At 38.7% G+C, this 25,777-nt stretch overlaps 1 protein-coding gene across 1 annotated transcript in view; it reads left to right on the forward strand.

Moving 5' to 3' along the window:
- SPINK5 (serine peptidase inhibitor Kazal type 5) overlaps positions 1-25,451 on the forward strand; it is a 41,737-nt gene extending 16,286 nt beyond the window's left edge. Inside the window, exons 5-15 of the mRNA XM_087707820.1 lie at positions 1,707-1,837; positions 1,928-1,988; positions 4,254-4,390; positions 6,327-6,444; positions 14,333-14,442; positions 17,372-17,456; positions 20,129-20,256; positions 21,744-21,807; positions 23,875-23,996; positions 24,674-24,722; positions 25,193-25,451. Coding sequence (XP_087563946.1) covers positions 1,707-1,837; positions 1,928-1,988; positions 4,254-4,390; positions 6,327-6,444; positions 14,333-14,442; positions 17,372-17,456; positions 20,129-20,256; positions 21,744-21,807; positions 23,875-23,996; positions 24,674-24,722; positions 25,193-25,204 — 1,017 coding nt within the window. The 3' untranslated portion in view covers positions 25,205-25,451. The remainder of the gene's footprint in view (positions 1-1,706; positions 1,838-1,927; positions 1,989-4,253; positions 4,391-6,326; positions 6,445-14,332; positions 14,443-17,371; positions 17,457-20,128; positions 20,257-21,743; positions 21,808-23,874; positions 23,997-24,673; positions 24,723-25,192) is intronic.
- The last annotated feature ends 326 nt before the right edge of the window (positions 25,452-25,777 follow it).

Below are 25,777 nucleotides of genomic sequence, written 5' to 3' on the forward strand. Positions count from 1 at the left end.
ATTTCATACCCCAATCTTCACTCAGCAATTTGTCCCATCCCCAATGGCACAGATATACCAGTACCCAAGCCCTCTGGAAGAGATACCTAGCTCCGATGAAGGTGAAGTCATACCTGAACCAGATGATGAATCAAGTTCTGACTTTGAAGATGATACAAGACCAAAATTGTTTTCTCAGGAGGAGATGAATGATTTGGTAAGAGACTTGAATCTTGGATCAAGGCTGAAAAGCAGGAATTTATTGTTGCCAGGAATGCCATCTTCATGGTTCAGATATCGTGAAAAGGAGTTTGTTCCTTACTTCGCCCAGGAGGACAAGTTGGTTTATAAGTTGGTTGGTTTATTGCATCGATGTCGAAGGTCTGATGGGTCAATTTAAAATCCAACATGATTCAGAGCAATGGCGTCTTTTTATAGATTCTTCAAAAAGAAGTCTCAAAGCAGTTTTACTCCACAATGGTTTTTACGTTTCCATACCTGTAGATCATTCTGTACACTTGAAGGAAACCTAGGAGAACTTGGAATTGGTTCTACATAAACTTAAATATGAAGACCATAGTTGGCAAGTGTGTGGGGACTTGAAGGTCTTGTGCATGCTGCTCGGGCCACAGCTGGGTATACCAAATACCCTTGTTTTCTGTGTCTATGGGACAGTCGAGACCGACAGAATCACTGGACCAAGAAAAGTTGGCATCCAAGGGTGCTAACAGTCAGTGAAAAAAATGACCTCTGAGAAACTTTGGTACCTTCTCATAAAGTTCTTCTACCACCTCTCCACATAAAATTGGGATTGATGAATCAATTTGTAAAATCACTTCCAAGAGATGGAGAATGCTTCAAATACTTGGTCATCAAGTTTCCATGGCTGTCAGAGGCAAAATTGAAGGAAGGTGTGTTTGTCGGATCAGACATTAGAAGGCTTATAGTTGATCAAGAGTTTGTCAATACCATGACAGATCCTCAAAAAGAAGGGTGGATTGCATTTAAAGAAGTCGTACAGAAACTTTTAGGCACTAACAAAGATCCTCACTACAAAAAGATCGTCGGAAGAATGCTGAAAGCATTTCAAGCTTTAGGTTGCCTGATGAGTTTGAAAGTGCATTTCCTCCAGTCCCACCTTGACTACTTTTCTGAAATTTTGGGAGCTGTGAGTGAGGAACAAGGTGAACGATTCCACCAAGACATTAAAGAGATGGAAAAGAGATACCAGGGAAAACGGAGCATTACGATGATGGCAGACTACTGTTGGATGCTTCAGAGAGACATTCCAGATGCTACTCACAAGCGTAAATGCACCAAGAGGAGCCTCACAAGGAAGAAGAATCGAGTTTAGTGTGTGTAGGTGAGCTCATTTCAGTTCAAAAAAGGATTTTCATGAAAATATTGTAATAAAACTTTAATTTTATGTCTATTTCCATTTATTTTGAGGTATTGCCTTATTTAACATAGTTACCTAAATTGTCAGGAAACGTGATGTCCTATGACAAAATGGACGTCATTTTCGGATTCAGCGCACCAAAAAACATAAAGATTACATGGAATAACCAAAACAGCTCTCGAAAATTTTTTTTTGCAGACCTGTGCATTATTATTCTGCATTGTTCCTTAGTACAACTCATTTAGTACACAGTTGGTGACTTGTAATAAATAGTATCTTCAACTGAGACTATGAAAAGAAAAAAAAGCTTTGTTTTTCTCCATTGTAGGATGAAAGTTGCCGTGAATATTGGCCTTATTTCATTAAAGGGTGGGGTTTCTGCACCAGAGAGCTTAACCCAGTTCGTGATACTTCAGGCAAACAACACAGCAATAAGTGCATGATGTGCCTACAGCAGTTGTGAGTAGATGATAATGTGATTGGTTTTCAATTACATTGGATTACTGTCTGCTGAAAAGTTAAAAAAATGTTTTATACTTTTTTGTGCAGCAAAAATGGAGGTAAGATGAATTCTCTTGAACAGAGACAGCAACAATATGGAAACAATGAGGTGAGATCACATTTTACCCAAGTTTCTCTATCACCATTATCATTCTGCACCACACCACACCAGACCTCCCAGACATATTCTAGCATGCTAAACACCATCAAGAGTTTGCTGTGCCTTGCACACATTCAAAGATTTTTAGTACACTGCCATATATAAATAAGACTATACCACTTCAGGGGGAAAGAGTGCAGGAAAGAAATAAGAAATAATAAACCAAAGAAATTAAAACCATTAAAAATAAAATGAAAAGAAGCATAACTAAAGCTGGCTTACATCCACACCAATCATTACACTTCTCCATACTTTTCTATCTATGCAGCCCATGCTTAGTTCACGTTGTGTTGTTGCGCAGGAAACATCTGGTTTGAGCTTTTCCTGCCATGCATAAAGGCCCATTTCACTTCCCAAATTTTGCCCAGTGTCACCTCTTGTATCCTTTAATTAATCTTTTGCCACACATCTTTTTTGCATTCACTCTTGCTACTTTTCACTTTGTACAAGGGAAAATAAGGGCATTCTCCCAATCAGAGATATCATCTTCATGCAAACCCTTTATCACTTGTCAACATTCTCACATTTTTCTGATCTTCTTTTCATCCATTTTTTTCCCATGGACACTAACATATATAGCGTTCATTTTAATTAAATTCTTTGACATCAATATCATCCCCATATCAATCTCTAAAATACTTCAGTTCCAATTTATTTCATCTCTCTCATTCTTAATTGTCTTGTAGGTTCCTTCTTTAAATTTTCTTTCACCTTTCATGAAAATGCCTCTGAATTTCCACTGCCTATTATAATGTGAAATTACTTGTTCTTTTTGATTACATTATTTGCAACTACCATATCTTTTTCTAAACAACACATATTTTGTTCCCATTTTAAGGAGCAATTATTTTCATGCATTCATCTTTCTCACCCAGAGCCTTTTTAGAAGTTCTCTAAGGAGAACTCCATACCTTCTATGGCTGTCTGTAAGATAATTCTTTTTACTCTGAAATAGCTTCTATATCTAGCGTTCCCTCATCAGTTAGTTTGGGACAGGGAACATTTTGACCAACAGACCAATATATCAATAGACCAATATCAATAGGTGCAATCAAAGGCCAGTTTACTCCAAACATGTTCTCTAAAGGCGAGGATCCCTAATCTGCTGACTGTCTTGCAAGCCAATGTTTTATTGTCTTAATCTAACAACCAGGAGGCATATACAGCATACTAACACATACAGTACAGGTAGTCGTCAATTTGCAGTAATTCAGTTAGCGACCGTTCAAAATTACAACGGCACTGAAAAAAGTGACACGACTTTTTCAGTTATGATCTTTGAAGCATCCCCATAATCATGTGATCAAAATTCAGATGCTTGGCAACAGGTCCATACTTATGACTGTTGCTGTGCCCCAAGGTCATGGTAATCACCTTTTGCAATCAAAGTTAATCAAAGTTGCTAATTTGTCAACTGCACTGATTCACTTAACAATTGTGGCAAGGAAGATCATAAAATAGGGCAAAACTCACTTAACAAATGACTCACTTAACAACAGAAATTTTGGGCTCAGTCCTCATAAGTCGAGGACTACCTGTATTTGTCTGGTATTAAAAATATGCTTGCCCTGTTTAAGGTATAAAAAATCTCATTCATTAAATTACACGCAGACTGAATTATCCTTCTCCTTAATAGCAGGTACTATGTGGGTTTACCGGGGAAGTTTAGGTTAAATAAATTCAATCCCTTTTTTAAATCTGCATCTTTGTTTGATAATTTATAATATCTGTTAATATTCAACATGAAAAAATATATGACATTTACACTGTATTTTCATTTCTATCTTCTGCCTAAAACAACAAGTATATAATGATTTGTCACGGCACATGAAGATCATACTGGGGGCCTTATTGCATTTATTTTGCAACACTTATCTTTTCATTAGCAATTGAAGCAGAGGTGCAGATTCTCTGAATTATCCTCATGATATTGTCTACCTGCTGCTGTGATTAGGGAAAATTGGACTGTATTTCAAGCTTGCTGAAATAAATTTTATTAACTGGAGCAATGGCACACTCTGAATACCCTCGCAAAAGAATGATAATTGGACGCAATATCAAGACAACACCAAATGATGCTTTTAATGACCCCAAGGAAGGTTCTCAGTGATTGGTGACATGGTTGACCTTACAATATACAAAGCACATCAGTGATGCATTTGCATAGTAGTTTCTAAGAATCAGTACAAATCATTTGATATCCTTTCTTTCCAGAAGATTGATAATTGCTATGAATATCGGTCACTGATCGGCCCAAACGGAGAACTCATGTGCACACGTGAGAGTGATCCGGTACGTGATGATTCTGGCCAGACTCACAGCAACAAGTGCATCATGTGTGCAGAGCAATTGTAAGTGCTTTAACTAAATAATGATGTTTGTACATAGAAGAAGAGTACATCCAAAAATGATATAATCAAGTCTGTGAAGAATGGCAGTTTAGTAATGCTATTGCCTTTAGATTTCAGCCTAAAGATGATTAGAAGCTGCATTCCAGGCACATATAGTCCCAGGATGGACTGTGACAAGAGTCATTAATTCGTTAACTTCAATGTCCATTCATTGCTTATAAAAACCTCTGCCTGAAGTGATCCACTTTGGCCAGATAATAGAACTCAGACCATGACATTCCTAGAGACTTTTCCAAAGCAGTCCTATTAATCAGTATATGTGGTGTTCTGGGGGAGAGTAATAATAATAATAATGTTTGCAAAGAATTAATGATTTTAATGGGCTGTTCAAGCTGGATAACCTGGCAGAACCTTCTTACTATGATCCTCTCTGTGAAATTCCCCTTCCTTACTGAATCTTAACTCTACCCATTCCATAAGACGTTAACTTTTCTCTGCCTCTTCTTATCCAACATAACAAATACTTGAGATAGGTTGGGATATTGTGGCTTGACTCAAGTCATCCAGTCACTTTCTCAGCTGAGATAGGATCTCAACAATAGATTTTTTTTTAAACCAAACAAACCCTAGATTTATTCCATTTAGCTCATTCTTTGTTCTGCTAAACTGCTTCAGCAAGCCAAGCCACAATCCTGAAAAAAAAACAACCCTACAATTAAGTTACAAGCAAATGTCCCAATTGTGTTTTCATTAGCATTTGTTCACATCAACTTTTGGGTATAGGTGTGGTCTTGCCTTTCTTTTTGTTTCCATTTTTGTATATTGCTTTGGTGTGTTTTTTATCAGTGACGTGCAGTCAGGTGAGGTAGGAGAGGCACAGCCTCACCACTCCCATCATGAAAAGAAAAAAAAATGTAAAAGGAAAAAGGCGAGAGCTGAGGTCAGGCTGAACTATTTGCTGCCTCACCATGGATGACTCTGCTTAACTGTTTAAAAAAACCTCTAAAAAAGCACCCTCTACTATGAGGCAGGAGAACGGTGTGCCTCATCTAGTCTGACTTTAGGCATTTTATGATTACTCGAGCAAGAGTTAAGTAAGGGTTAAAAGCCTAAAAATTCCTGACGTAGGTGAGGCACGCCATTCTCCTTCCCCATAGTAGAGGGCGCTCGTTTGGGTGGGGCGTCTTCAGAGGACCCGAGGCAAGAGCAGAATTGAAATCCTCTCTGAAACAGCTGTGTGGAATGGAGGGAGGGGGAGGAATTCAAACTTCATTCTCCTGGTGCAAGTCTTTGGGCAAAGGCTGGAGGGAAGGACCCTGGCTCACTTGTGCTCTCCCTCCCCAAGGGTAGTTTGATTGCAGGCAGAGCCATGTTGCCTTTTCAAACCTGTAATCAGTGAAGCTGGGCTGGATCCTTCCGGGGCTGGGGGAAAGTATGTGTGCTCCAGTATGGCTCTTTGACTGGCTTCCTGCCTCCTCCTGTGGTTTCCCCACTGGTGCTCTCCCTCCAATCCAACTTTGTGTGTGTGTGTGTGTGTGTGTGTTTGAGAGAGAGTGAGTGTGAGAGAGAAGGGGGTAGGAGAGATAGTCCAATCCAACTTCTGTGTGTGTGTGTGTGTGTGTTTGAGAGGGGGAGGAGGGAAGGAGAGAGGGAGGAAGGAGGGGAAGGGAGAAGAAAAAGAAAAAGAAAGAAGGAAACTTCTTTTGCAAAGGAAAAAAATGCTGTTGCTTTAAATCAAAACTGAGCATGCCTGCTGTGGAGTTCTGGGAGTTGAAGTCCACAAGTCTAAAAAAATTTGTGTCAGTGCCTCACCAGCCACAAACCTCACCGCATGTCACTGGTTTTTATCCTGCTCTTCTACTAAACATTTTGAGTTCTAACAAGCATTGGGACTATGAAAACCAATTCCTGTTCTTCTATGCTCTGTGTCTTCTAGCAAAAAAGAAGCAAGACAAGGCAAGCTTTTTAGTGGAACTGGAAAAGTACAACCAAGCCCATATTCAAATGGGAATAGAGCTACTCAAGGGGATTATACGCAAGGAAACCTAAATGAGGTGAGGGGAAATGTTACTCACACTTCTACCTGGCCATTACCTCCACAACTGTTAAAACAGTTTCTTTTTCTCATTTTGTTTTGCTTCCAATGATTTGTTTGTTCATAGCATTTGTGATGCTATGGCAGCACAAATATTACATCATAACAATCATAGCCTCAAAAGTCTTTTCTGATTAAGAAGGCTCCATATTTTCAAAGGAAAACAGAAGCATCATATCAAAAATTGTCTTTTGCAGCGGTGCAGGATTGGTAGTCTGGGATCATGGGGCAGGTAGTAGTATTCAAATTATTTTAGAAGACCAACCAAAGTATGTATACATTATGATATGCTGGGAGATATCATAACAAAGAAAATTCAGAATTCAGTTGCAAGAAATAGAAATATAATATGGTGAAGACTCACATATGGGAAGAGAAAATAGATGGTATGTAAGATAAAGTAAGGGACATGGTGGCTCAGTGGCTAAGGCGCTGAGCTTGTTGATCAGAAGGTTGACAGTTCAGCAGTTCGAATCCCTAGCTTTATGTAGTGGAGTGAGCTCCCGTTACTTGTCCCAGCTTCTGCCAACCTAGCAGTTCAAAAGCACACAAAAAGGCAAGTAGAAAAACTTTGGTGGGAAGGTAACAGCGTTCCATGTACCTTCGGCGTTTAGTCACATGACCACAGAGACGTCACTGGACAGCACTAGCTCTTCGGCTTAGGAATGGAGATCAGCACCGCCCCTAGAGCTAGAAACAACTAGCACACATGTGCAGGGGAACCTTTATCTTTACCTTAAGATATAGTTTTATTTATTTTAAAATAAAAAATATAGTTACATCTGGAAATAGACGAACAGACCAGTGGTGGGATTCAATTTTTTTTACTACCAGTTCTGTGGGCATGTTAGGGGAAGGATACTGTAAAATTTCCATTCCCTCCTCACTCCTGGGGGAAGGATATTGCAAAATCCCCATTCCCTTCCAATCAGCTGGGACTCGGGAGGCAGAGAGTAGATGGGGGCGGGGCCAGTCAGAGGTGGTATTTACCGGTTCTCCAGAATTGGTCAGAACCTGCTGAATACCACCTCTGGAATGGACACTTCCTATTCTTCTGTGTGAGTCTTGCAGGGCAGAATCTGACTTCTCTTGACATGTAATTAAAAGATGGAGAATCGCAGAAATTGCAAAGAAAAGTGAAAGAAGGACAGAATTCACGTCAGAATTTTACCAACATTCTCTTTTTCAAGGCATTCTATAGCAAATTCTATTTCTTCCAATTTAATGAGAACAGGTAGCAGTAATACTGGAGATTTATCTTGCTAGTATTAAACAGAAGTCCTGGCAATTCCCAGAAATATAAGAAGTAAATGTGTCAAAATTATGACCAAATAATTTGTCTGAACATGAGAGCCAGTCAAATGACATACAAATCCAGACATAATGACTGTTGCTCAATTCCAGTTCTTAATTATGTTGGTATAAAATAATGAATTCTTATGTTCAACATCCACAACAGAGTAGCTCCCCAAGATGTTGGAATCAAAATTTCCAGAATTTTCTGACAATGCTGCATAGCTGGTAGCCACCAAGTGGGAAAAGCTGGTAATAACAAACTCTTTGGGAGGGAGAATTAAATTATCTTCGTCTCTATGGAATCCTAGCTCCAATAGTGTGAAAAATAAAAATGAATTTGAATTTCGTTACTTCAAAGTAGTTTTCTTAAATGTCTTTATCAAATACAGAAATAAGCCTGGTCACCCAAGGGGATGCAAAGGGGGGCAAGTAACTTCAAAGGCAATTGATGTTATCCTGTAATGATGCAAATTATGTAATTTTACTGGAGATTTATTGCAAATGATCAAGACTTTTGCAGAAGGTTCTTATCTGTTTTGGTCTTAGAGATTTGCTGCAGCAATTGAGATTTTTGTTTCTTTGTCTATTAACTTTACAGTCAGCTTCTGAGAGGTGAAATATTTAAACTACAAGCTGGTTTTTCAACTCCTTTCATTGTCATCTTGAGATAACTGCAGTAAATGTAGTTTTTAAAAGGAAGTATTTGGTTTACAAATTCCATTCTGTTTATGGAAAAAGGGTCCTGTGATGTAAAGATGACCAGCAGGCAGCCAGAGAAGATTTTTGTGAATTTTGTGCTGGATGTTGCTAGTTATTTATCTGCCTACACTATTAAATTTAATAATGGAAGTTGTCCAGTTTTCCTTTTTGCTGTGCTGATCAGTGGTGGGATTCAATTTTTTTTACTAACAGTTCAGTGGGTGTGGCTTGGTGGGTGTGGCTTGGTGCGTGTGGCTTGGTGGGTGTAGCAAAGGAAGAATACACTCCAGGGGAAGGTTACTGCAAAATCCCCATTCCCTTCCGATCAGCTGGGACTCAGGAGGCAGAGAATAGATGGGGATGGGGTCAGAGGTGGGATCTACCACCTCTGAACTACTCAAAATTTCTGCTATCGGTTCTCCAGAACTGGTCAGAACCTGATGAATACCATCTCTGTTGTGGATACTAAGCAACACATACATCCTGTGATTTACCTGAAGGTTCATCAGAGCTCGGGTGTGAAATTGCAAAGAGGTGTAATGAGATGTTGGGAGATGAAGTCTCAAATAATAGCTCCAGCATCCTGTATTTGTATGTCATTCCTATTATGCTGAGTTTTGACACAAACTATTTTTGCCTCAGGCTGAGAGCAACTTGATGATGCTAGGATATTGAACAGGATCTTCATTGTTGAAAGAAGATGACAGAGTTAAAACAAATGTATTATTTACGATGACTCTTTCTTTGGAGCAGTGTTGGTAGTTATACAGGTAGTCCTAGACTTCCAGCAGTTCAGTTAGTGACCATTCAAAGTTACAACAGCACTGAAAAAAATGACTTATGACTGTTTTTCATAGTTACAACCTTTGCAGCATTCCCATGATCAAGTGATCAAAATTCAGAAGATTGGCAACCGGTTCATACTTATGACTTTTGCTGTATCTCAAGGTCATGTGATCTCCTTTTGTGACCTTCTGACAAGCAAAATTAGAATAGAATAGAGTAGAGTAGAATAGAGTAGAATAGAATAGAATAGAATAGAATAGAATAGAATTCTTTATTGGTCACGCGTGATTGGACACACAAGGAATTTGTCTTTGGTGCATAAGCTCTCAGTGTATATAAAGAAAAATAAAATAGAATACATTGATCAAGAATAAAAGATATAACACTTAGTGATAGTCATAGGATACTAATAAACAATCAAATTATACTAGGAAACAAATAAAACAATATAAGTTATAAAGATACAAGCAACATGGTTATAGTCATAAGTGGGAAGAGATAGGTACTAGGAAGGAAGAAAATAATGGTAATACAGTCTAAGTAATATGACAGCATTGTGGGAATTAGTTATTTGGCATAATGATGGCATTCAGGAAAAAACTGTTCTTGTGCCTAGTTCTTCTGGTGTGCAGTGCTCAATAGTGTCGTTTTGAGGATAGAAGTTGAAATTTATGTCCAGGATATGAGGGGTCTGTAGTTATTTTCACAGCCCTCTTTTTGACTCCCTCAATTGTGGTCGTAAGTCGAGGACTACCTGTATTAGCAAAGTGGATGCTTCTCCTGCCTTTGATCAATGTGTATCCATTGTTACATCCATCAGTTGATAAAATCTAACTTTACGGGTGATATCCATATGCATACTTGCTGGTAAAACAATCCTATCAAGCTCAGGAAACTGAGTTAACATAATCATGATTAGAAGCTCAGATAAGAATGCAATGCATATCTTCCAAATGATATCCAAGGGCAAATTTGTGCATTTCATCCATTATTTCTAGAGGAAGCCCAAAAATCAAATAAGGGATTAGTTGTGGAAATATGATTATTATTAATGCATCATGTATCTTAAATACACATTTTTCTTGTGTATTTATTAGATGTATATAAGAATTATCAGCGGTATTCTCAGTTTCAGTTTCTAACTTTATAGATTGGAAAATTAATAGATCAGAGCTCTATCAAACAGCACTATCAATCAAATATTGTGCCTCTCTTTTGAAAAGAAGGAAGAAAAATTTAACTTTTGCACTTCTTGTTTCTGCTGGTAGTTCTGGTTGTATAAAATAATTGCATATTATATCTCTTGCACATTTTCCCCTTAGGGATTAGCCACACACAAAAAGCAAGGAGCAGAGAATGAGTAAACAACAATCTCTTTCTCATCTATCTCAGCAACTAGCAATCATGCTGCTTTTGATACTGAAGATAGGCATAAAGACTAACAAGCTTTGATCACAGACTACATGAACAGGACTTGTTTCCCTTTGAAGCTCTTTAAAGTGGCACCCACGGCTAAATGTTGTAGTAGCCCAGTAACGGTGAACCTTTTGGGGTCGGCATGTCAAAATTTCAGAAAATGTCTAATTTGACTCTGCTGGCATGTCAACCCCCCCCTTTCATCCTCAATGAAGAGAAACAATTTTTTACATATTCATTTATTTATTTTAAAAAAAGTATAGTCCAATCAAGTGTGTGACACCACCCCCACTTTCCAGGATCCACCATTCACTACTTATCTTCAGGGAGCTGTTTTCTTTCTGTTGACAGATCCTTGAGGCCAGTTCTGGAACTAGCAATAGCAATAGCAGTTAGACTTATATAGTGCTTCATAGGGCTTTCAGCCCTCTCTAAGCGGTTTACAGAGTCAGCATATTGCCTCCAACAACAATCCGGGTCCTCATTTTACTCACCTCGGAAGGATGGAAGGCTGAGTCAACCCTTTAGAATAGAACTCTTTAGAATAGAATAGAATGAACTGGAAAGGACCTTTGAGGTCTTCTAACCTAACCCCCTGCTGAAGCAGGAGAACCTATACATTTCAGATAAGTGACTGTCTAGACTCTTCTTAAAAACATCAACTTGAGGCCTTTGTTCCGGAATGCTCTCCTGCCACTTATGCAGCCTCCAAAAATTGTGCAAAAGCATTGCCTTATTTGTGTGAGATATTTGGAGGCTCTGAATGCCATACACTCCATGTAGTCCCCCAAAAATCATGAGAGGAAGGATGTGCTTTGAAGATTAGAAGCTGCCAGTGTTGGTGGGCAGGCATATCACCTTTGACAACTTATGTCATAGATTCACCATTGCTGTACTAGCCATTTCAGCGATTTATGCCATGTGTACTAGGTAACAAAGTACTTTATTTCTCTGATCTGAATTTGCAATAATGTAATTTCATTAGGTGAAATTATATTAGACCATAGGTACTTTAAAAGTGAAGGAGGATTACCATCAGAGAGCCAACAGTTCTAGGAACATATGTGCTTGGTGTAAGAAGCAGTTGGTGAGATGGCATACTCTGAATCACATTTGACTCCAGATAATCTCAAAGAAGCTTTTTTTTCAAAAGGCAACTGGACTTCCTTGGCTTTTCCTTTGAAAACATTTCACTTGTTTCCCTAAAAACTGCTTCAGTTCTAACTGACTGGTGAGGAATGGAAGGATTTATATTCTTTACAGTTGCCTGGTTTTTAGCATTCTGAGAGTCATTGAGTCCATTTGAGGGTTTATCTGTATCCTCAGAGTCACCTGAATCAGAGTACAAATGGATGTGGAACCTTCTTGGGATGCTGAAAGGGCTCCACTGTAAGCAGGAGATAGGTGGTGTTGTATTGCTTTCCGTCCAGAATGTCAACTTTGCTGTCTTCAGAAGAGTGACTCTGGTCTTTCAGATGCAGATGGACTGCTGAATCCTGTCCTGATGAGTTTGTCTCCTATTTGGGCTGTGCCATGTGTTTGTGAAGTAGTTGTTTTGTTTCCCCAATATACAAGTCTGCACATGTCTCACTGCATTGCATTGGCCATACAACATTGTTCAGTTTGTGCCCAGGTGTTTCGTCCTTGGGGTGGATAAGCTTCTGCCTTAATGTGTTCCTGGTTTAAATTGTGAACATATATTGTATAGGGTGAGTATCCTCCCAAGCTTTTCAGATATTCCTGCAAGATATGGAATGACAACATTGTTCTGTTTGTCTTCTTTGTCTGATATGGAGGAGCTCCTGCTGGATCTTTTTGTGGACAAATCTAACAGGAGCTCCTTCATAACAGACAAAGAAGAGGACAACAAACAAATTTCTTCATATTGTGCATAATTTAGTGGAATGTTATTACATTTCCTTCAACTTGTTTTTTTTAAACTAGTGAACTCCCAAACTTGATATTTTTGCCTAATATATCAGTTACTTCCAATACTAAATCATTTTTGTTATTTTTTTTACTACTCCAACTCTATTATGCCTTTTCAGAGGTACTATAAGTCTTCTTTCCAAATGTCATACCTATGTATTTTGAAATACTTAAATCATAGGGCATTCAATAGTTCATAGGCAGAATAATTTTCATTTCAGGATGCAATGTTGCATGTCAACAAATTATTGCTTTCTTTCTGATGACTTTGTTTTTTAAGGAGCCTTGCTCCTTCCTTCCACAATAAGCCTTATATAAATCATATTGTCAATTTAGACAGGTAACCTGTATTAAAATGTTAAAGCAGACGACATTTAGAATCAGTTTAGAATGTGGCCTCCTACCCACATGGTTCAGTAATTTTGGTAGATTTGATTGTGATCTAGTAATCTTTATATTCAACATCTCATTCCATTAACTATATTAGGATGAGAACCTCATCCATTTTTATTTTCTTTTTTTGCTTATTCTTCCCCTTTTTTGACTTTATTCTTTGTTTTTGTTTCTCACCAAGCTCTTTCCTAAGACTGTAGATTGCTCTAGAGTCTAGGCATTTCTCAAGGATTTCATCACAACTGCAACATTAATATGATATATTTGTACCACCCAGAAGTTTCTACCCCTATTTAGAATATACTTATAAATACTGGTTATGAAAAACAGGTACTTGCATATGTAAAATCAACATACATTGGCTACCCACTCTATTAGTTGATTACTTTAATAAATTTAAAACTGGTGAGTCATAGTCAAAATTAAAACATTTCAAACATATTAATGATCTCTTTCCATGGTTGTTGATGACTATGGTGGGAATGGCCCAGCTGGGAACAACCGCCTACAGCCGTGATGTTGAACCTATGGCACGCTTGCCAGAAATGGCATGCAGAGCCATCTCTCTGGGCACTCCAGGTATCGCCCGTTGCTCTTCCAGGTTCTGACATGCACATGCACCCTAGCTAGCTGGTCTTCAGGTGTGCGGGACTGCTGGAAATCAAAAGAGCAACTCCCTGATGTGCATTTGCACACTGGGATCTGAGCTTCTGATTTCCAGCACATGCACCAGCCAACTGGTCTTCATGTGTGCATGTGCACCAGAAACTAGAAACCATGACTGACGTGCATGCGTATGCCGTAAACTGGAAGTGCAGCTTCCTGGCGGGTGCATGCACTCTGGGGAGCTGTCTTCCAGTTTCTGGCGCTCTTGCGCATGCGCACCAGGCAGCTACTCATCTTGTTTCTGGTGCACTCCCTGCTCACACGTTCTGGTTTCACCACTCGGTGCCAAAAAGATTCGCCAACACCGGCCTATGGACTCTTATCCAGCTATCTGGCAGTCCATGTGAGATTTCAAGCAACTTGTAGACTAAGGACTGGATGATTAAATGGATACATTCTGAGCCAAGAACACATAATCTATAACTTTAAAAAGTTTCAAGGACTAACTTTCCAAAGTCTATATAAAAAAATGAATTTTACATAAAAGAGTTGGAGGATACATGTGTTGCTGCTTAAAATTCTGAACTTTTGAATATTGCAATTTCACCATCAATAAAATAACAAAATACATCTAAGGTCATCTGTCTCAAAGAGATAATCTCATCTTGTCTCTCAAGGCTTCCATTCGTCCACAAGCAAATAATATACTTCTTTATTGACAGAGAAATTGTGATCAGCGTGATGGTGTGACTCAATCAAATATGGGATATAACTCCTGCACAGGAGAGAAGATTGCAGATGGTGATTACAGAACAACTACCAATTGTGGAGGGTGAGTATGCTAAGTAGGCAAAGAACTGTGTAAGAGTAGTTGCAAAGGAGAAAACATAAAGAATGGTCAGTTTTCTATCAACCTGGCTTCTGACAATGTGGACCTATGTGATCGTTCATGAAAGCGCCTGGCATAATGAAATATTTCATGAGACAATCAAGGACACTGCTTATGGATTTAATTATTAGGCTTTTATACTCATACTGTTGTTTTCAAAATTATTGCAATAGATCATATAAAACAAATGTGAAAGGTAAAAAACCAAAATCAAGTTAAATGCAAATATATCATAATATAAATATGTGCAGGTGGTGACAATTTATTCTCAAAGCCCTCCAGAAAATATTTGCCTGTTATAGTTGGTTGCATAATCAGCAAGATATTTAAACTGGATTTGACATTTTTATTTTTAAATGTTTCTTGGTGTTAAAGGCATCACCACAAGATGTAAAAGTAAAGCTGGCTTTTGTAGCTGACCAATGACGATTTTGTCAATGCCAGTGGTGTTCAAATGGTGCTCCACTCGTTTTGGGATCACATCTAAGACACTTATCACTTATTTTCTATCATTTTGTGTTCCTTCCAGTTGATGTTTGCAGGCAAACCATATTTCTTGAGATCTTCCAATGTACCATTGTTACTATTTTTTCATGCCATTGTTTCTATGAGAAAATTCAGTCTATCAGAACTTCTTGTAGCATCTATCTGGGTGGTCTACTGTTTCTTCAGCTTATTTGCAGAATTGGTGTTTGATGTTTGTTGCTGTTTTCTCAATTCTGGTTTTGTATATACTTGTTCTTAATATTTGGTTTTGTGCAGCTAGAGTTAGCCCCTCTGTCTCTTTCTTCATCTTTCCTGATTTTAGCCATTGTCAAATCCTGTTGTTTCCCATTTTTATTATGCAGCTCAAGGCTGAATGCACAATGCTCCTTTCTGTTATCCCCCTTCCCCAAATAATATAACTTCCAGAAGGCCAACAATGAGGTTAACAGCTTAATTTCCAGCAGGAGGTAGTTCATAATTTGATGGCTGGAACAAAAACACCCATTTCAATTACCTGTCTCTCTTCATCTTAAACATTAAAGTTCTTGATGGAATAACCACATTTCTATTGGAGAAGGCAGTTCCGAATATGCCTCAATCCCATGCTCTCTGTAGACCAATACCAGCAGTTTGAATCATAACCAGAAAATTTATTGTCCACCAATACAAGGATGATAAAATGGGTCTTATATAAAAGTCATGCCTTTAATTTGGTAACATATAGGTTACTGCATTTTGTATCCATTGGAGCTTCCAAGGGAGGCTTCAACCCCTTGTAAAGAACATTGCAGTATGTTCTTTAGATAATGATCAGATAATGATAGCAATAGCACTTAGGTTTATATACAGCTCCATAAGACTTTGCAGCCCTTTCTAAGCAGTTTACAGAGTCAGCATATTGCCCCCAACAATCTGGAAGGCATGAAAGGCTGAGTCAACCTTGGGCTCCTCAGGATCAAATTCCAGACTGTGGGCAGTTAGTCTGCAATACTGTGCCACCCTCTCCCATTGATTAGTTCTCTCCTCTCAGGCAGGAATAGAATCAATGAAGCACAGGACTCCAAGACCCAACCCTTGCAGGTGATCTTGGATTAATCAGTTTCCCTTCTCAGGTTATAAAGTACAAGCTACGAAACCTTGGAAGCCATCTGGTAGACCAGACCAAGGAATCAACTCCTTAGGAAGGTTAAAAGTATTTTACTAGTTTTATTGGGATTGGCTCTAAAAACATAATCTTGCAAGTCTGGTTATGCTATAGTTCCATGATAGCAAACCTATGGTACACGAGGCATTGCCCTGTCAGCTGGCCACTGTGCATGTGCACACTGGTCAGCTGACTTCGGCCTTCTTTTGAGGCTGTTTTTTGCCTTCCGAGACTTCCCTGAAACCTCCAGAATATGAAAAACTGGTCCTATGGGCAAACCAGAAATTCAGGAACCGACTTCTGGTTTGCTCGTAGGGACGGTTTTTGCCCTCTGGAGCCTTCAGAGGGCAAAAAACGGATCTAATGAGAACCGGGAAGTTCGGAAATGGTGACTTCTGGTTTGTCTGTAGGGCTGATTTTCGACCTCCGGAGCCTTCCAGGAGGCTTCCCTGAAAGCTGTGGGGGGCAAAACCCACCACTATGAGCAAATTGTAGGTGACTTCCGGTTTGTCTGTAGGTCTGTTTTTGCATTCCGGAGCCTTCAGCCTCCTGAAGGCTCCGGAGATTGAAAATCAGCTCTACGGACAAACCAGAAGTCACCATCCGGGAACTTACAGGTTCCCTGTAGGTCTGTTTTTCACCCTCTGGAAGCTTTAGGGAAGCTCCTGAGGCTTTCGGAGGGTGTCCGGGGGGAGGCAGGGGAAGCTGCTTTTACCCTTCCCAGACTCCTAGAAAGCCTCTGGAGCCTGGGCAGGTGAAAAAATTGTGGCAAAAGCAAGGGGGGTGTCACACACATAGCATTATGGATGTGGCACGCTGGCACACAACTCCCCGGCCCCATGCTCCCCCCCCACTTTTGGCACAACAGCCATAAAAGGTTCGCCATCACTGATATAGTTTCTCCTCTTTCTTATACTTCACTGAATTAGAGAGGTGTTTTCCTGATCCACCACCAAATGTTATCTTGGACTTTAACAAATCCTTCAGCCCCTTTTGCCTACGCAATAGTTTCTGCATATGTCTATAAAGGTCAACTTACTTACATCAGCACAATCTTACTAATGCTAGCATCTGAAGCCAATTTACTCAGATCATGTGAGAACATGTTGTGTTGATCATGATGCAATTTTGTACCTATCTTGACCATATCAGCACTTGGTATCAGTGAGATAATCACTGGAAATAAGTTCGCCATTAGGCCCAAGTCATTTTAAAAACAAATGTACATATTATTTCTTCTAGGACAGGAGACTCGTCGTATAGTGAAAATTGTCAAAAAGGTCTTTTAAGAAACAGAAAGAAAAGTGGCGCTACCATTGACAACAAGGTAAAAGTCTTTCCTAATATAAAAATGGAATAAATGTTTATCACTGGTCAAGAACTGTGTTTGGACAATATAATTTTGGTAAGATTAGCAAAGATTAGTGTTTCATGTTTCCAGAGTTGCTACAGAAAATGTAGCATTTATGCTTAAGTACAAAACACCTTTAAAAATGGACACACAATTATGTTCCATACATTATACCCTGTTTCTCCAAAAAGAAGATCTCCCTGGATAATAAGCCCAATTGGGCTTTTGAGAACATGGACTAAAATAAGCCCCCCTGAAAATAAGCCCTCCCTGAAAATATTGCAACACAGCAGCAGCCATGAGGTGACTACACTTACTGCCTCCTGCACCTCAAAAATAATAAGATCTCCCCCAAAATAAGGCCAAGCGCTTATTTTGGGGGTCAAAAGAAAATAAGACCCTGTCTTATTTTTGGAGAAACATGATAGAACAGTTTTATTGATACTGTCATTGTGGGCAGAAGTGTTGCCCTCTAGTGGCAGGAATCAAAGAAGTTCTATCTATTCAATTATTGGATCTTCTGTCAAAGGTGATCTCTTCACAGGATATCAGCTGGATACAAAGAGTGCAGATGTGTTTTTGGGTAGATAGATTTATTAATCCATGTAGCCTTACTTGGTATATAATATTCTGGGGTAGTAATATTCAATTCTATTGTCAGATCAACAGGTGGAAGTTTTGAGTTTATAGCTAATTCATGACATTTTAATCAAGGCAAGTCTATGAAGATTAGCAGTTACCCCTTTAGTTGATAACTTTGTATGTGTTTCATGATCTCTCCCCCATTTGCATTTTGGATTTGCAAACAGCTACATTACATTTTGCATATATTTTACAGTTGAATCACAGTTATTTTTAAGAGACGTGCAGTTGGTAGAAATGCAGTCTTGTGTATAAATATTGACAAAGCTGACATATATTTGACAGACCGTATGGATGAATATAACTCTTCCAATTATATTGCTGACTAGTTGAGGAATCAGAAAGCAAAGACTTTGACAGTTCCCCCCTGAAAAGACAGAATTTTATGTTCACTAAATGTAACAGCTGTTTTAAAGATATAAACAAGCTTAATTCCATTTACAGAACAAAGTAATAACATTTCTATATATATTCTGCATTATTATCCAAATAATGTTTGGACTGAGAATCACTGCTGGGGGAAGGAAAGCCATAAAAGTTACTGATCAGAAATACTAACAGTGAACTGATAGGGTGTACAGCAGAGGTGGTTCCCTACCTATTCAGCCTGGTTTGGTAGTGATATGGCGGCCTGGGTCACTGGAACTGGCAGCGACTCAGGCATGCCACACTCCAGAACTGGTTCCCCAGTCACCACCATCTTTTTTTTTTTTTAGTTCTGCGCATGTGCAGAACAATTTTAATTGAGCAAACTGGCAGTAAAGCTGGCCAGAACCCACCCCTGATATACAGGTGTGATATTTATATATAAGTACAATAAAAAGGGATGCAGTGGCTCAGTGGCTAAGACACTGAGCTTGTTGATCAGAAAGGTTGGCAGTTCAGTGGTTCGAATCTCTAGCACCACATAATAGAGTGAGTTCCCGTTACTTTTCCCAGCTTCTGCCAACCTAGCAGTTCAAAAGAATGGAAAAATGCAAGTAGAAAAATAGGAACCACCTTTGGTGAGAAGGTAACTGTTCCTTGCATTTAGTCATGCTGGCCACATGACCACAGAGATGTCTTCGGACAGTGCTGGCTCTTCAGCTTTGAAATGGGGATGAGCACCGCCCCCTAGAGTTGGGAAAGACTAGCACATATGTGCGAGGGGAACCTTTACCTGTACAATAAAAAGTCCAGTTTTATGTTCTTGTAGTTTTGTTGTTTTGAGCTGCCCAGAGTTATCATTTAAAAGGGGTGACTGTACAAATCTTTTAACTGTTTCCAATCTTCCAAATTACAACATAAAATAAAATTCTAACAAAAATAATGACTTTAAATAGGTAACTTGTGCTATTTAGAAGTCGTTGAACAATGACTCCCACTATATCTTACCATTAGCCATGCTAGGTGGAACTGCTGGAAGATGAAACCAGCCAACATTTGGTGGCCCACAAGTTGTTGGCCATAAAGTATTTTAGTTTTTTTTTTTAAAAAAAACACCTAATTTGGGGAAAAGATTTTCATAGTGAGTTCATGCTAAGAACTCTTTATCATAGATGTTCTCGGAATGATATATAAAGACCACTTTTCTTTAAGCAGGAATAAAGATATTACACTATGTCATCCCTATATGAATTGAACTTTACATGACTTCCACTTGCAACCCAACATCTATTTTCACACAATGTGTATTCTGTGTGGTATTGTCACATACATTGACCACCAGGAGATACTATGTGATTGGTTTCATACTACTGGGGAATTCCATACTACCTATAGAATTCAAACACTCTACAGGGAATTGAAGACTATTAGTGTGAGACTGCACTGGATAGGACTGCAAACTTGCTTTATAATACACATATTTAGATCAGCTTATTTGTATGTACTAATTCCATTTCCAACTAAGGCCAGTTGTGAGAACTACATTGCCTGTAGCTGTCCTTAGAGCTGGCTTTCATGACTTGAGCAAATCCTAATACAGCTTGGAATGATCCTAGGTTATTTTTTTGTTTGCTGTTTAGCTGAACTGCATTAGAATTCTAGCCAACCTTAAAAAAAACAAGACTTCCTGCCAGGATTTGTGGTCTCCTGTTTGTGGCACTGATGCAAAAACATACAGCAATAAATGTTTCATGTGCTTAGCAATTGCGTGAGTATAAACATTATTTCCTGTTGCACTGTAAAGGTAATTTGACTCATGTACATCTTTGCAGTAGAGTATTAATTATGTTTACACCATAGCAAGCTATCTAATATTTGATTGGTGATTTGCTATGACAAACACAGAAAAGCCTCAATTAAAATGAAAACAATGCAGTATAAGTGTGATGCACTTACAAATATTATCTTGATCACTGTTCTTTTGGAGACTTCAGGCTTGTTTAATGACTGGTTAAGATAGAACTTGTCTCATAATGAGGAAGTGCATTTAGTGTTTATTTTAAGGCAGAGAATTGCAAATCAACTAGATGATCCAAAAGAAAATCTAAATTTAATAGTGCTGATAAGAAACAATGACTGTAGAAATGTAAAGACATGGCAACATCTTGTGTATGGATCAGGAACAGATTCTAAAATTTTGATGCAAAATACCAAGCATCTGTACAGTGACTAGTGAAGTTGATTTGACAAATTGTATCATCCACTGAATGTTGAATGATGGTAGACAGTCTAAAAGGTCTGTGTGACAAGTCTTTAAAGGTTGGGTCAATTTATCTGGGTTTTGCAACACAAAGGTGTGCTTCAGAAGACTGCACAGGCACTGTGGGAATGCCTTGTTTTAGCATAAGCTTTCCAACAATATTATTCCTCATGAATAAATCCTCAAAACTGACAACTTTATTTGCTGAAAACCTTAAAGACATATTATAGACATATTATAGTTGGGCACCAAAGAATGTCTGGGATTTCCCTTGTAATTTTATTGTTCTTATTATTAAAATTTTAGTTATTCTGTTTTTCACATCAGTTGGTGGGAAGATAACAGCTGAAAAGCATATTTTAAAAGACTAATGAAACAAGATTACTTAAAGCAAAAGGGGGAAGTCCTTGCAGCTCCTAGAGTTAGAAGGTTTTTGCCACAAAACCAGGTTTTGTGTGTTTGATCGTGCCCTAACACAGTCATACAAATTAAAAAGCAGTAGTATGGGGTCTACAGTTACTAGAGTGGTCATTTTCCTTCCATGATATGCTTGCTCTCTCAGATAACTTCACATTATTTTAAATATAAAAATAGCTGAAATGTGATACACCTTGCTTGTTTTTTTCAAGAAATGTTAGCATTCTAGCATAGGATCATCCAAAATTTGATGAACTTACAAAACTGGAGCAATTTGGAAAGCAAGAATCCAGCTTGTTATGCTAAATTATGCACAACAACCAAGGTCTGCAATGGTTACTAAACCATATATTAACTCAACCGGGTATAATTATCCCAATTCCCAATGCTTCAGCTGAAATTTAGGGTATTTCTCCACTTTTAAACTGACATTTTTGTGTCTTCTGTAAATGTGAGTGCGTCTGTGAGTTTTATTTGTTCTGTAACCTAACCTACCCATCAGGTTTTTGATTGATCATCACAATAATTATCTGGGCTAATCAAAACTCATGTAATAGCACTTTGTATGTTGTTTGCAGGAATGCCAAATATATCCCTGCAATAAAGCATGAAGGTGAATGTACCGAAGTCATTCATGAAACGGTAAGACTATATTTTTAATGACGGTGTCAGGACTAGGAATATAATGCTTGGCATGCTTGCTTGGAATCTAAAAGTAAATATTTGATACTTGGATTCATCAGTTCAGTGGATATTATTTCCCCAAAAATATTCAGCAGATTGTCACGTTAAATATGTATATTGGGTGTTAAGATGTTGGAGGTTTCAGAGATGGATATAAAGAGAGGAACCATAATAGAGAAACTGATATCAAAGTCATCTTTGAAGATTTATAGAATGAACTATAATTGAAAAACTTAATTACTCCTATGATTCTTCTCTAAGCACCCTTGTGCAACTGAGCAAAGAGAAATCATAGCATTCAACCTGGTAGTACTAAGGTTCGTAAACTATCATTGGGAGGATTCTTGTTTGAATGTTTTGTAGTTGGCTGTCCTGGAATTAGAGAGTATTTATGAAACAAGTAGCCCTTGTTTTCAAATATGAACACCAAAGGAAACATTAATTTCAATTAAAGCGATCTGCTGTGATAGTAACCATAGCAGGGACGTGCAGTCACTAGAGGCAGGGGAGGCAGGGTCTTACCAGTCTCCTGAGGAAAAGGAAAGAATTTTAAAGAATTTTTTTTAAATAATTAAAGCCAAAGTAGTTGCTGCCAGACTCCAAGTCACAGTGACTTTGAGTCTGCTTAGTCTTAACTATAGGAGGAGGCGAGAGAACTATGGGCCTCCTTTGCATAAGGAATTTTTCGCCTTCTAAAAGTTAAGCAAGGGTTAAAAACCAAAAAGTTTCATATGCAAAGGAGGCATGTGATTCTCTCACCTCCTGATCTGGGAGCAGCGAATCATGCCTTGCAGTTGAACACGCTTATGGTGGACGGGTTATTACGGAGGGTGCGCTTCAGAGGAGAGAGGAGTGGGGGAGAAGGAAGAGGCTCGCTCTTGTCAGAAGAGACTGCACGAGAGCCGAGTCCCCCTAATGTGGAAGCCTCCCCTCCCCAAACTTCCCGGGGTCCAGATTCCCTTCGCTGCAAGCCTTGCCGTCTCTTGCATCCCAAAGGTGGGTGGGTGGGTGAGCTTTGGTAGCCCCAATTCTTCTCCCGAAGCCCTCACTTGTGGAGATGGAAGTGCACAATCCTGTTCCATGCTTAGAACTAGATCACCTTCGGGGAGAAGGTAAACGTGTCAGCTTCAGGCTTCAGCCTTAAGCCCTGTCACCTGGACTTGGCTTCAAGCAGCCTCCGATAGAGAAGCTGCCTTCGCAGGAAGCAGTGGCTGGATTGGGGGCGCGACTGATGCCTCCTTCCAGCTGACCGGCCTGAGGTGGGGCCCTTTGCAGAAGTGGTAGCCTTTGCAGAGGCTACGAGGCGAGGATCGCGCAGGAGACAGTTAATTTTGAGTGCGGAGCCTGGGCAAGCTGCAGCCATGGTGCAGGTCTACAACTTGCACCCCTTTGGGTCGCAGCAAGTCGTCCCTCTGAAGCAGGAACCGGCGCTCTTCTACTGCGGGTGGGACGTATTCCTGGTGGCTTGCAGCTCCGGTGCCTGCAAGGTGGAAGTGTTTGCCCTGCGGGGTGGGCAAAAGCCGAAAGAAAGCGGCCAGCCGCTTCTGTCTGACATAGAGGCATCCTGTGCCCCGCAGCTGGGTCGGACATAGCTACAGGGTGCGGGACACCTCTATTTCAGACATAGCTGCTGAGGGCCGGCAAAAGCCGCTTTCTTTCTTTTTGCCTCACCAGCCATAACTTCACGCACGTCACTGAACCATAGATATAAAAAGATAGATGTTCAAGTGTCATTTCAACGTCAAATAATATCTACCCATGGTTCTCATCATAGAGAGTTCTTAAATAAGAAGAAATGGGGGTGGGGTTAGTGCTGAATTCAGCTCAAGGGATCCCAAGAGTGAGGTCAGTTCCATAGTGGTATACCTTTTTACTGGTGAAATGAAATGGAATAACTCAAATACTAAGTTTTGCCAAAGACTTGTTGCATTTTATTTTGCAAAATATGTTTAATGTGGGAAGACACAGAGAAGAATCAAGTCTAGCTGGATTCTGCAAGTTGCCCATACTAATAATTCTCTTTAGGTTGATTGCAGCAAATATCCCCAAACCAGAGGACAAGTTCTTTGCAAACCGATCCCTCCAGAAGTTTGTGGCACTGATGGTGTGACATATAAGAATGAATGTTTGCTCTGCAATCACATTCTGTGAGTATATACTTACACGTCTCCTCTCCACAGTTTGCCTTACCTGTAGTCATCTTGGACACTTTTGTCTAGCTAAAAGACAAAGGTTTTTCCAAATTGGAACAAATGATCACTGAAGAAAGAATTTCCCCCCACAACTTTTATTCTAGCACCTTGAACCACTGCAACAACCCCACCCCATAATTATATGCGGTTAAGAAGTATATAATCCAATTATTGAAATTTATCAGACTACTTTGTCTGATTTATTTCTGCATATGGTGTCTTTTCCTTTCAACAAGTTAACATGCATGCTTACCGTATATTATCTAGCCTCCCTTTTTATCCTCACACAATTATAAGGACAATAATATACTCAAATTTTCCAGATGAAAGAAGACACTGTCATGATTTGTAACAGACATGGTTACAGGGCAGAAAGAGTCATCAGCAAAAAATATTTGAACTGAAATTAGGATAAAGAACATTTCTAAATTTTGATGGTAGATTAGAAGTTTCTCTTAATACTAAATATCTTCTCGGAAAAGTTTAGATCATAGTTCATTAATTAATGAACTAAATTAATCTGGATTAAGCTAGATTCATGTTCGTATAACTAGCCATAATATTCACAATATTGTTCAATTTTAAATTAGGGATTTATGTGTGGTCTTTCTATCTCTACTTTGTTTTTCCAGGAAAACTAAATCTGAGATTGGCATACAGAATATAGGACCATGCCCCAAGGTTTGTTCTGTTCATTCTATATTGATTGATTCCAGAACAGTTTATAGTAATTAAGAACGTAGCATGTTACTATGGTCATAACGCCAGAGATAACAGAGTTAGGGATTGTATGATATATAACTAACGAAAAGAAAATTGAAAATGAAATGAAAATTTTCTAAGAAAATGAAAAGTTTGTATAATTTAGTGAAAAAAAATCTATGTTAAAATGTGTTTTTAGAAGGTTTCAACAGACATTGTTTTGTACATTAAGCAAAAAAATATCTTTGAAAGCCAGTCTCTTTTATTCAAGCAAGTAATAGTAGTAAGTATTGTGTAAGTAGTACACAATATTATTTTGAAAAAAAATCCTCATATGCACATATCTATTGTGAATGCAAGTAATCATAACCAGTTTCATAAATAACAACTTAGAAACATATTATTTTGTGGACAATTTGCTAGTGCTAAATTCCTTCTGTTTTCTCTAGAAGAAACTGTGAAGAATTGACATTCAACAGAACAGTCATATCTCAAGTGGTATCAAATCTTCATCCTATCTTTAAAGAGTATAACAAGCTTATAGGAAATGGGCAATAACCATTACATTGGTTGGAAATGAGACAACATTTTGCAAAGTTCTAGTTTAAATTAGCAGATCTATTCATCCAGTCATTGATTTCATTATCATGGTCACCATAGACATGCTTGAGTATTTTCTCACATAAATAAATATCACTATTCATATTCAATAAAATAAACATGGAAGCTTTCTACTGTTTTTATTGCTTTTATTTTTGTCCATATTTTCCAGGCAAATGTCATTACTTTTTCCTCAGTTATTATAGTTTTTAAGAAATTGTTCATGTAATTTTAATTTAGTGCAAATATATTGGTGTTAAGAGGGCAGGCTAAGTTAACATTTACACACACACACACACACACACACACACACACAGAGAGTGTCTTGTGTTAAAAGCAGTGCTCTAATCATTATGTTATCACCTGCCTACTTTAAATATGGAAATAACAAAATTAGGAGAGTCATGCTGACTCGGATGTTGATCAGATTAATA

The sequence above is a fragment of the Thamnophis sirtalis genome, unplaced genomic scaffold (assembly GCF_051295495.1).
Source record: "Thamnophis sirtalis isolate CommonGarterSnake01/CBP01778 unplaced genomic scaffold, rThaSir2_p1.2 scaffold_3, whole genome shotgun sequence".
In the NCBI taxonomy this organism is placed as follows: domain Eukaryota; kingdom Metazoa; phylum Chordata; class Lepidosauria; order Squamata; family Natricidae; genus Thamnophis; species Thamnophis sirtalis.